The 13,012-nt window shown below is 35.8% G+C and overlaps 1 protein-coding gene across 1 annotated transcript; it reads right to left on the bottom strand.

Annotated features, from left to right (window-relative positions):
* On the bottom strand, positions 1 to 9,215 carry gcshb (glycine cleavage system protein H (aminomethyl carrier), b). Its single transcript, XM_022670069.2, has 5 exons — positions 8,985 to 9,215; positions 2,015 to 2,094; positions 1,828 to 1,891; positions 494 to 625; positions 1 to 401 (listed from the first exon to the last, which is right to left on the bottom strand). Exons 1-5 carry the CDS (start codon positions 9,127 to 9,129, stop codon positions 307 to 309), a joined length of 516 nt encoding a protein of 171 aa, XP_022525790.2. The 5' UTR covers positions 9,130 to 9,215; the 3' UTR covers positions 1 to 306.
* Positions 9,216 to 13,012: the final 3,797 nt, after the last annotated feature.

Raw genomic sequence — 13,012 nt, 5'->3', positions numbered from 1 at the left:
TGATTTCATCCATTACGGGCTGATTTTATTTAAACAAATGACAATTCCCAGCATTCACCACATTTCACAGCCCACTGAAAGCACCTGTAACCAAAAGCTCTTAGAAACACGTGATTACCTGCAGAATAGGCCACGAGAGGTTTATTACACTAACACAACAGATGAGAAGCCTGCTGAAATAATTCCACAATCAGGATAAATATACTGTATAGAGGTTTATCATTAGTACAATCTCTAAAGGTAGCAATTTACAGCAGTTTCTGACTTGGTATCAAACACTACCAGACAGGAAGTGGGTTTAACAGATCACTCCAGTGATTTGACAAATTTTTCATAAGCAGCTTCATCCATGAGGGCTTCAAGTTCTCCAGGGTTTTCTATGGTCATCTTAATCAGCCATCCTTGAAGACAAAAAGAATAATTAAGGAGTGCATCAAAAAACCAGTCGAGGACCAATCAAGTTTGCCTATTAATTAAACATCAGCACACTTACCACGCTCATAGCAGGATGAATTGACGAGTCCGGGGCTGTCCGTCAGCTCTGTGTTGATCTCTGTTACTTCTCCAGTTAACGGAGAGTATAACTCACTAGCAGCCTTCACACTTTCTAAAGCACCGAACTCCTCTGAAAAACAGGAAGCAGAAATATCATACAATGTGACAGATAATGACTACAAAACGAGGAGACAGAATTATAGTCAAATATTACAAGAAAACCAGTGCTATATCTGTCGACTGTTTAAATTGTTCCACTAATTTGAGTGCTGGGGACAGAAGCTCAATGGAAGATGGGTAAATGACTCGCTCACACAGTTTACACCCAACTCAGTTTTATCTCCACAAGTGCACAAACACAACAGATTACATATTTACTCACTAAATATCAGTAATTTCCATGTTTCAACAACATCCAGACATTTAAATGCCTTTTAAATCTTATGTTCAGCTGTTTTTTTACCGGGTTTGTTTTGAGATAGAGGTCATTGTAGATATAATCGTTGACTAATTGACTAATCGAATAAATAATTATCAGAATAGTTGCCTACAAAAATAATCATTTTTCAATCTCCATCCAGCCCCCTAACCCCTAAATCTCTCCATCCAGATAGAGTGAATCTGATTGTGATTGGATGTAGAGAAGTATAAACTCCAGACACATGTCCAACTAAAGCTTCTTTAATATATTTACATTCTACTGAAATACATTCATTTTCAATGGGCATATATCCAAATCATTCATGATTGTAGAAACTTCACACTAGACCTCAAGCAGTTTGGACTGTGTGTCTCTCCACTCTTCCTCCAGACTCTGCTCCCTTAATTTACAAATGAAATGTAAAATTTACTGATGATCAGTGATGGTTTGGAGAGACATGTCATCTGCTGCTGTTGATCCACTGTGTTTTATTATTAAGTCTAAAGTCAGTGCAGTTTTAATTTCCCACAAAATCTTACAGCATCCTTCCATCTTACATGCTTCCCTCTGCTAATGACAACTTTTATGGAGATTCAGATTTCATTTTCCAGCAGGACTTGGCACACTGCCCACACTGCCAAAAGTATCAATTGGCCTTATATAATATTTTAATTCTCTGAGACAGTGTTTTTTGGGTTTTTATTGGCTGTAAGCCACAATCATCAACAATAAAAGAAATAAATGTGTAAAATAGATTACTCTGTATGTAATACATTTATATAATATATGAGTTTCACATTTTAAACCGAATTACTGAATTCAATGATATTCTACATTTTTGAGATGCACTATTATACACTCATGCAGAGTGCAGTATACAGTATGTGGAATGGTGCACGGTCTGCTCTCACCCATTGGTTGAAGCTTTGTCCCAACCTCTGGCAGTCCACAGTATACAACATCACCTAATGCTTCCTGTAGTCAATGAAAGGGAGAAACATGTTTGGGAGGGGCATTTATAAATACAGTATTATATAAAAAAGCAATATGATAACAATAACAATATGATACATGATTATTAACACCGGAGTAACGTACCTGAGCAAAATTGCTGATGCCAACTGTACCGATACCACCTTCTACTCGTACCCACTCATGCTTTTCTGTGAATTTGAGAGCTGGTGGAACAAGAGAAATAGTTGCATTCAGAAACAGTCAGTGTCACATTACTTTACTATCATCATTAGCTCATGAAATGTGTATATGTGTATATATATGTGTTTATATATGTACATACATATATATATATATAGCACATCTTTAATATGTATTGCATATTGCACTTTTGCTTTGCACTATTGCTACTATTTGCACTTCTGGTTGATGCTAACTGCATTTCGTTGCTGGGTACTTGTACTGAGCAGTGACAATAAAGTTGAATCTGAATGGTCTAATAAGATTTTTTGTTTCATGATAAATGCACCAATAGAAATGCTCTAAAACTACTATTGGTTTTACAATGAGTTTCACTAAAATTTAAGATTTTTTATATTATATATAAAAATATACATGCTAAATAGAAACAACATAGAACTAAACACACATATAACTGTGATATGATCAGGTTTGGTCACCCCTGATAATTTTCATGATTTTCTGTTATAAACCATTTTAAAGAATTATTGCACGATTTGTATAAATCCTATTTAAATAAGCTCTTCTGCTATGTGATATATTGAACTGAAATTGCTGATCTGAAAACCCAATGATTTATAAAGGAAAATCTTGTATTTTATAAAGGGGTGTCCAAACTTTTTCACACCACTGTATTTGTTTTGTATACATTGTGATCCTGGTTCACATAATCACCAGTGTTAAGAGAATCTGGGTCAGTCCTCTACTATACACTTTACACTATACACATCACTTTAAACCACTGTAACAATTCTTTTTATGGAAAATATAGAAGCATTTTGGTAAATCAGACTTTTTACAGTGTTACCTGTACTCAATTTCATTCTGACTCATTCATATTTATCTGTATTCATCACACAATTCCCAGTAAACCAGTTACATATGACACACGAATCCCACACTCAAGTCTGGGCCTGTGTACGGGCAAGAGCCTGGCAATGTGTATGGTCATGTGTAATGTTTCATGATAGAGCAGTTATGAATGAATATATCCAGAGTTGTATAGTAAGGAAGTATAAGTACTTAACTACTGTACTTAATTACTAAAATGCTGTATCTGTATCTACTGGAGTATTATTTATCTGATTTTGCTATTTATAGGTTTATGTTTGAGTAAAATGAACATTGTTGTTTTATTCTATAAACTACAGACAACATTTCTCACAAATTCCAAATAAAAATATTGTCATTTAGAGCATTTATTTGCAGAAAATGAGAAATGGCTGAAATAACAACAAAAAAAAAAGATGCAGAGCTTAACTTCCTATTCATTAAGTTTTAAGAGTTCAGAAATCAATATTTGTTGGAATAACCCTGGTTTTTAATCACAGTTTTCATGCATCTTGGCATCATGTTCTCCTCCACCAGTCTTACACACTGCTTTTGGATAACTTTATGCTGCTTTACTCCTGGTGCAAAAATTCAAGCAGTTCAGTTTGGTTTGATCCTTCTTTCTCTTGATTGTTATATTCCAGAGGTTTTTAATTTGGTAAAATCAAAGAAACTCATAATTTTAACTGGTCTCTTATTTTTTTACAGAGCTGTATGCATCAATATTTTCTTGCCAAAGCGGACGAACTTCTTAATGCCAAACAGTAAAAAGAGCATGAGTCTGCAGCTTTGGTCATTAATAATCAAACTAAACAGTCTGAGGCACAACATTTCCCTGACATTCAGTTCCATTCCAGTGTGCTACGGCTCAAAGGACGCTTTAATGTATTCTGGACCCGAGCCAGAAGGTCTTGTGCAACACAGCGGACCCCATAGAGAGCCTCCTCCTCCTTATTACAGAGCAGTCAGCCCATTCAGAACCTTTAATAATATTAAAACTGAATTAAGCACACTGCCTCAGTCAGTCTCCAGACTCCAGACTGCAGGAGAAGCTCAAACTTAAACTCTAAAAGCTCTTAAAATCAATAACCCTACCAGCTCAGTATAAGAAGGAGGTGCAGGATTGAGTAACGCAGCCTCTCCCTGTACTGAAGTACATTCCCTTTCCATTACTGAACAATAAACCATCATGAAACGTGAATAAAATATCTTGGTGAGGAAAAAAAAAAAAAGGAAGACCATCAAGTTCAGGCCTGTTTAGGATTCCCTAAGGGGCAATTAAATGCCTCAACAGTTCCCAACGCTAGCATCAGCCCATGCATAAAAATACAGGTTTAAACCAGATTGTGAACAGTAAGGACACTGAGACATGGCTGTGGGAAGCTGCTGCAGCTCTTTTGTGCATTCAGATCCAGATCTGAGCTGACTGACCAGCAGGAATTTCACCCTGTGTTTATTTAAATGCTGCTAGCTGCTCACGTTCGAGCTCTTCTTCCTTCAGACACTAGCATTTAATTTGGTTTATAAACATGGTCCATACTGACAAACTCAAGCCTGGAATAAAGCAGGATTCACTACCAGACCATGTGTACCTCTGTATGTATACAGGTATTTCTGGATGAGAAAAGTGTGAGTGAGTTAATTAAGCTTCACTGTCAGAGATAATTCAGCACACATGGTTTATACTGTGTACTAGTAGTAGTAGGAGCACATGGCTTGAGTCCCAGATTTCCAACCCAAATTGAAAGTCATGCACCTTAAATGACCCAAATTTGGAATATGAGTTTGTGATTAGGAATAGTAACATTACTGATTTAAAAAATCACAGATTTTACTGAATTAGAACATTTTTAAACATCACAAACAATATTAAACCTGAAATATTAGAGAGAGAAAAATCGCACTGTTCTCATTTCCTATTATATATCTACTAGAGACAGATTAAGACAGATTATGTCTGTCCAGTATCATTTATTTTACTTTAATTCTGGATCGATGGAGTTATATGCACTGCATTATGCACTGTATTAGTATCATGATATTCAGAGTGGTCCAGCAGTCTAAAGCGCTGCCACTATGATCGAATCCTGTTCATGTAGCTTGCCATCAGCTGCTGGAGCCCTGAGAGAGCACAACTGGCTTTGCTTTCTCTGGGTGGGTAGATGGCACTCTTTTCCCTCATCACTCATTTTGGAATATGGCCGTGCCATCAGGGAAGAAAAAAATCCATTGATGGAATAATCTGGTCTATGTTCAGTATATTCAGGTAGTCAGCTGACCTCATTCTTTCAGCACATACTGTTGCTGAACCTAAACCTGCAGACCAACTGCAGCAACCGCAGATTATAGCCCCGTCCCCACAGGCTTGTACAGTAACAGTAGGCATGATGGGAGCATCTCTTCTTCCAGCCGCCTCTATTCTTCCCCTGATGCTCCATCACTCTGGAACAGGGTAAATCTGGACTCATCAGATATTCACATAATCTTCTTCCATTACTCCAGAGTACAATCTTTAGCTACACAGCTGTTCAGTCCCAATCCCCTGAGTTCCCTTCGCATTGTGCATACGGAAATGCTCTTACTTTCACTATTAAACATATCCCTGAGTTCTAGTGTTTTTTTTCTACCATTTGATTTCACCAAACATTTAAGTCATCAGTGATCACCATCATTAAACTTTTTTTTGTCAATTACATTCCCTCCTGGAAGATGATGTTCCCCCACTGTCCTTCCACTTTTTAATAATGCATTGGACAGTTTTTAACCAGATTTTAGTCATTTCAACAATCTTCTTAGATTATTTTAACTGCTTTATTTCTCTATTCCTATCAGCAATATTTGCTGCTTCATTTCAATAAACTATAAACCCTCTACCTCAGTAACCGCTGTGATCATGTATGTTCTATATGTTACAGTAGGGGTGGCGATATGGCCCTAAAATAATATCACGATATTTTGTGGTATTTTCACGATAACGATACTCTTTTCGATATGACAAAACACTGAATTAAATAATTATTTTAAGAATACACTACTGCAACAAATTGTGAATTAAATTGTATTATTGCATACGATATATTATCACACACCCCTAACTGAGATATTAAAAATACAAGAATTTTTTGTCAGATTTGTAACAAAATTGAATGATCCAGAATGTAATGATACTAATAATGCTTTCCAAATATCTCAATATATTCAGGATTATGGTAAAATAAATGATACTGGACAAATATAATCTAAGTCTCTAATAGAAGTTAAACTGTCTGGTCTGCTGTCTTTATTGTAGTGTTATAATTTTATTTGGCACTTTCGTTACACGTCTGCACTTTATGTTTGTCTACTGTATTGTTGTTGCACTATAGTTCTGGAGGAATTTAATTTCGGTACACTGTGTACCTGTACTCAGATTTAATGACAATAAAAGCCTCTTGACTTGATGCATGCTAATAACAGATTAACCTCTTCTCCACAACCACAGAATGTGTCTTTCCACACATTTGCACACTCACTGCTCCATCCAAGCCCTACATCACCAAACACAATGCAGGTGACTGAATACTTTTGCCAATATATTGTACATAAACCCAATACAGGCTACTGCTTTAAAATTTCTAACACACTGGAATGAAGCAGGCCATTCTCATCCCACTCATTTGTGAGTGTACAGTTATTTCTGGACGAGCATGTGAGATGTTCGAGTTGTGTGAGTAAGTTAATTGAGCTCCACCATCACAGATAATTCAGTACACATGGCTTACTGTGTGCACTAGTACTAGCAGATGGCAGGAGTCCCAGATTTCTAACCCAAACTGAACTATGGCCCCACTTGTGACAGCGACTATACTGACAGTGACTGTACTGCCAACACAACCTGAAATCATTTCAAAAGAGACTATTTCCACTATTTTCATGTTATTTCTAAGCAATACTGATATTGCTGGTTTACGATCTTAAGACTGTGACTGAAACATCCAAAATTCTAGTAGGATAGCTATAACAAGAGAAAAAATCCTCCAATAACACAGACAAGCCCAAAATACACTGCACAGTTAACCAGCTAGCTAAACAAACTAGGTAGAGTCCTAGATACACACTATATGCTATGTATAATAGTAATTCAGTAATTCAGTTAAAATGTGAAACTCGTAGTATACATTTTTATTGTTGATTATGGCTTACATCCAATAAAAACCCAAAATTCAGTGTCTCATAAAATTGGAATATTATATAAGACCAATTGTTACTTTTGGCAATGTGTCAAGTCTTGCTGGAAAATGAAATCCATAAAATCTCCAAAAAAGTTGTCAGCAGAGGTAAGCATAAAGTCAGCATGAAATCAAGGGACCAGAGTCCCTTGTGAGGTCTAGTGTGAAGTTTCCACCATCAGTGATGGTTTGGAGAGCCATAATCATCAACAATAAAATAAATAAACACCTAAAATAGATCACTCTGTGCGTAATACACACACACACACACACACATTATATATATATATATATATATATATATATATATATATATAAATTTTAATTCAAATGTTTTAGATGCACTAGTATATATGCAGCTCTATCTCATAAGCTCTCAGACTCTACTTTTGGGTAGTGTACCACCCGGTGAGAGATCGTTGACGGCAAGACATGCCTCTAGGATGCACTTAAAGAACGCACAAGTCTGTGTGTAAGTGTGTGCGTTTGAGAGAGAGTGTGTATGTGTATTAGTGAATGTGTATAAGTGTGTGTAGGTGTAAGAGTGTGTGTATTAGTGAGTGTATATATGTGTGTGTGAGAGTATGTGTGTATTAGTGAGCGTGCATACATGTAAGTGTGTGTCTATTAGTAAATGTGAATAAGTGTGTGTATTAATGAGTGTGCATTAGTGAGTGTGTATAGGTGTGTGTGTATTAATTAGTGTGTATTAGTAAATGTGTATAAGTGTGTGTTTTAATTAGTGTGTATAAGTGATTGTGTATGAGTGTATGTGTGTGTGTGTATATATTTAGTAGTGAGTGTGTTTAAGTATGTGGATGTGTATAGTTGTGTGTGAGAGTGTGTGTGTATTAGTGAGTTTGTGAATTAGTGAATGTGTGTGTGTATTTATGTAAGTGTATATATAGTTTGTTTGAGAGAATGTGTATATAAGTGTGTGTGTGTTAGTGAGTGTGTATATAATGAGTGTGAGAGAGTGTATTAGGGAGTGTGTGTATTAATTAGTGTGTATTAGTAAATGTGTATAAGTGTGTGTTTTAATTAGTGTGTATAAGTGATTGTGTATGAGTGTATGTGTGTGTGTGTATATATTTAGTAGTGAGTGTGTTTAAGTATGTGGATGTGTATAGTTGTGTGTGAGAGTGTGTGTGTATTAGTGAGTTTGTGAATTAGTGAATGTGTGTGTGTATTTATGTAAGTGTATGTATAGTTTGTTTGAGAGAATGTGTATATAAGTGTGTGTGTTAGTGAGTGTGTATATAATGAGTGTGAGAGAGTGTATTAGGGAGTGTGTGTATTAATTAGTGTGTATAAGTGATTGTGTGTAAGTGTGTGTGTTTAAGTATGTGGATGTGTATAGTTGTGTGTGAGAGTGTGTGTAATAGTGTTTCTGTGTGTGTGTGTGTGTGTGTATTAATGTAAGTGTATGTGTACAGTTTGTTTGAGAGAATGTGTATATAGGTGTGTGTGTTAGTGAGTGTGTATAGTATGAGTGTGAGAGAGAGTGTATTAGGGAGTGTGTGTATTAATTAGTGTGTATAAGTGATTGTGTGTAAGTGTGTGTGTATTAGTGAGTGTATACAGTATGTGGATGTGTATAGCTGTGTGTGAGAGTGTGTGTAATAGTGAGTGTGTGTATTAATGTTAGTGTGTGTGTACAGTTTGTTTGAGAGAATGTGTATATAAGTGTGTGTGTGTGTGTGTGTGTGTGTGTTAGTGAGTGTGTATAGTATGAGTGTGTGAGAGAGTGTATTAGGGAGTGTGTGTGTATTAGTGAGTTAGTGGTTGAGTGAGCGCGAGCTCTCAGTCTGAACTAAAGCGTGTTTAGTGTTTACCTTCCTCGAGACGCGAGCTCGCGCTGAACGCCCTCCAGCCGGTGGTCCCGCACGCGATGCTGCGGGAGGATCCGCGCGCGGACAGAAGCGGCAGAACTGCGGGAAAGTTTGCGGAGAAGCGGCGGAGCGCCGCGCACATCGCCATGTTCAGCTACTCTACTGAGCTCCAATCACAACTCAGGTACCGACCCGAATCTCCACCGAGCCGTTCATCTGAACCGACTCAACACAGAGCCGTTCATCTGAACCGATTCAGCACAGAGCCGTTCATCTGAACCGAGTCCCTCTCAACTACTCGGAGGAGCCGAGTCACACAACTGACTCTCTGAACTGAACTTACTGAAAAGGTACTTTATTTCAGTAATTCAGTTCAATTGTGAAACTCATATTATATAGATGTTTTACACACAGAGTGATCTATTTTAAGCGTTTATTGATTTAAATTTTTGGCTTACAGCCAATGAAAATTAGAATATTATATAAGACCACTTGGTACTTTTGGTACTTTTGGCAGTACTGTGGGCAGTGTGCCAAGTCCTGCTGGAAAATGAAATCTGCATTTCCAAAAAAGTTGTCAGTAGCAGAGGGAAGCATGAAGTGCTGTAAGATTTTGAGGGAAAACAAACCTGCACTGACTTTAGACTTGATAATAAAACACAGTGGATCAACACCAGCAGATGACATGTCTCTCCAAACCATCACTGATCATCAGTAAATTTTACATTTCATTAGAAAATCAAGGGAGCAGAGTCTGGAGGAAGAGTGGAGAGACACACAGTCCAAACTGCTCGAGGTCTAGTGTGAAGTTTCCACCAATCAGTGATGGTTTTGGTGTTGGGCCACTGTGTTATATTATCAAGTCTAAAGTCAGTGCAGCGTTTTCCTACTAAATCTTACTGCACTTCATGCTTGTTGAATTACTGACTAAATAATGTTTTTTTTTCCATTATTTTAAAATATTCTGAATTGTAGATTAATAATAAAGTCATACAAACTATAAAAGGAAAACTATTTATGTGGTAGAATCCCCTGGAATGTCTTTCAGTTAACAGCTGTGCTGAACTCTGTGGTAATTACTTAAATTTCTTGCCTCTTCATGTATATTATGGCAAGAACTAATCAACTTAGTTAAGATAAAAATACTAAGAATCAAAAGCCAGTAAATAAAAAAAAATCAAAGAACTTTGAAAGTATCCTCAACTGCAGTCACTGCAAAGACCATCACAAACTTTATTATGAAACTGTCTCTCATCCAGTCTACCCCAGGAAAGGAAGAGTAAGAGTTTCCTCTGTTGTACAGGATAAGTTTATCAGAGTTACCAGCCTCAGAAACCACAAGTTAACAGCTCCCCAGATAAGAGCACCTAAATGCTTTACAGAGTATTTTGGTTTGTTTAACACTTTAAGTTACTACATGATTCCTTATGTGTTCATTCATAATCTGAATCACTTCAGTATTCATTTAAAAAGTGTGGAAACACAGGATGAGAAGGTGTGTCCAAACTTTTGACTGGTATTTTATTACTAAAGTTAAAGTGACAGTCCGTAGGTTTCTGGCGAGAAATGCACTGAGCATGCTATCAAATATTTTTAGTACTTTTAGTCCAACTTTTATTTTGCCATGTCCCTCATCAACCCTACCACAATTCAGAAGATGACTCACCGAGTGAATCTGCGAATCACTGACTCGGTCGTTCAATTCACTGAAACGGCCAGTTCAAAAGAGTCGGTTCCGCGCAACTGAATCGAATTTCCCATCACTAACAGACCGCTGCACTTGATCCCCAGGACCACAAGTTACAACAGAGCAACTTACACACTGCTTACAGTACACAAATAGTTAATGAAAATTATTATAGGGCCATATATATATATATATATATATATATACATATATATATATATATATATATATATATATATATATATATGTATATATATATATATATATATATATATATATATATATATATATATATATATATATATATATATATATATATATATATATATATCCCCTAACTAAGATATTAAAAATACATGAATTTTATCTGATTTGTAACAGAAGTCAATGATCCAGAAATATAATGGGAAATGAGAACAGTGTGAATTTTATTTTTGCTAAAAACAATATAAAAAAAAAAATGGTACCCTGATGTGATAATTAGGGGTGGGTGATATGGCACCATATTTCAGGGTATAATTTCGCTCACGATATTTAAAAATGTTGGCAGTATTATTGCGCACGATACGATATGGCACTCTGATAGTATATAGTATAGTATACAGTATTTATCTATGCCCAAATATATTGCCAAAAGAATAGGACTCTCTGAAAGCAGCAGATAGACATGAACATATATTGGCACCATGTTTAATTTAATACCAGGCGTGGGCTAGTGGGGTATAAAGCCCCCCTCCCAGTATTGAGCTGTGGAGAAGTGGTATGTGAGTATAAAGTGTTTACATATGATATAGATTATTTTTTATCATTGAATGCAATCAAATCCTCACAGCAATGGTTACATTTCTTGTAGAAAGCCTTCTCTAGACAGTAGAGACAGTTACTCCAACAAAAGCTGGATAAACTCTTTTTAATATCCTTCGATTTCAGGAGAAACAATGATTTATCCACTGTCCCAACACTTTTGTTCATAAAGTCTATCACCTGTTTAATCTAATATAAAGAAAAACCTCATGCCAAAATAATACTGATACTGTTTGAAGTTTTCTTGTGCATATAAACAAATATAGACAGTGTTGTTTAACCTATTAATATCCTCACTTGGTAAAAAGCAACGTAATATTATATATTTTTTGTGGAGTGTAGCGCAAAATTAAAAACTTTTCTGTTTCAAAACTCTCATTTTTTAAAATACAGCTTTGAAATAAAATAAGAGCCAACTTACAAATGATGAGTTTCTTTGATTTTACCAAATTGAAAACCTCTGGCGCAGAGTGGCATAAAGTTATCCAAAAGCAGTGTGTAAGACTGGTGGAGGAGAACATGCCAAGATGCATAAAAACTGTGATTATAAAGCAGGGTTATTCCACCAAATATTGATTTCTGATCTTTTAAAGCTTCATGAATATGAACGTGTTTTCTTTGCATTATTTAAGGTCTGAAAGCTCTGCATCTTTTTTGTTATTTCAGGCATTTCTCATTTTCTGCAAATAAAATGACAATATTTTTATTTGGAATTTGGGAGAAATATTGTCTTTAGTTTATAGAATAAAACAATAATGTTTATTTTGCTCAAACATAAACCTATAAATACCAAAATCAGAGAGTGTTCTGTAATATAGAGCTCTATCAAATGTTAGAGATAATACACGTGGTAAAAGCATATTGTATATTGTAGATGATATATAACGTTAAATCTCTGTAAATATACAGTTGGCACAGCGACCTCTAGTGGAATTTATTAACATAACATACCTCTGCTGATTGGTAGAGATGGCACCATCAGGTTAAATCCAACACCTTCAATAATAATTTATTAATATTTCAGTGACTTGTAAAAATGTGCTCTAACAAACATCTAAAGGGTTTGTTGAATTTAAAGGGTTCATATTAATTTTATATAATAATTATTATTATTATTAACCACTCCACATACCAGTGTGAAGTGACATTAAAATATAAAATTAAAATATAAGCGTTCACTCAAAGTCTAAAAGCAAAAATTCAGTGCTGGTAGAGGTTGTGGAGCTTTCTTGGCTGATAGATCACTCAACACTGCCCTGTTTTGACAGATCCTTCGAATGCAGCTGAGAAATGGCCTGAAGGCTCCAAACCTTTTTGTAAAGGTTATGTCTAACCAGGCAAAGAAAAAATAAAAATGTATATAAAAGTATGTAAACTATTGATTGATTTGCTGTAGTTCTAAATACAACTCATTGTTTACCACAGAACCATTAAATAGGCAGTATTTTAACAGAATAAAATTAAATTAACTGTGTCACATCAGTACCGTAGTACAGTGCACTTGGGCCAGTGTGATTGTGCATGAGTGAGCAGTGAAGCA

Source organism: Astyanax mexicanus, chromosome 16 (assembly GCF_023375975.1).
Source record: "Astyanax mexicanus isolate ESR-SI-001 chromosome 16, AstMex3_surface, whole genome shotgun sequence".
Taxonomy (NCBI): domain Eukaryota; kingdom Metazoa; phylum Chordata; class Actinopteri; order Characiformes; family Acestrorhamphidae; genus Astyanax; species Astyanax mexicanus.
This window is presented reverse-complemented; position numbering and strand designations above follow the sequence as displayed.

Bases quoted from the DNA above. Each gene is read 5' to 3' on its own strand.
- gcshb (XM_022670069.2), bottom strand. From the start codon at position 9,129: ATGGCGATGTGCGCGGCGCTCCGCCGCTTCTCCGCAAACTTTCCCGCA. The intron at 1,892-2,014 runs GTACGTTACTCC...CATTGACTACAG, and splicing joins GCATCAGCAATTTTGCTCAG to GAAGCATTAGGTGATGTTGT. The intron at 402-493 runs GTAAGTGTGCTG...TTTGTCTTCAAG, and splicing joins TTCATCCTGCTATGAGCGTG to GATGGCTGATTAAGATGACC.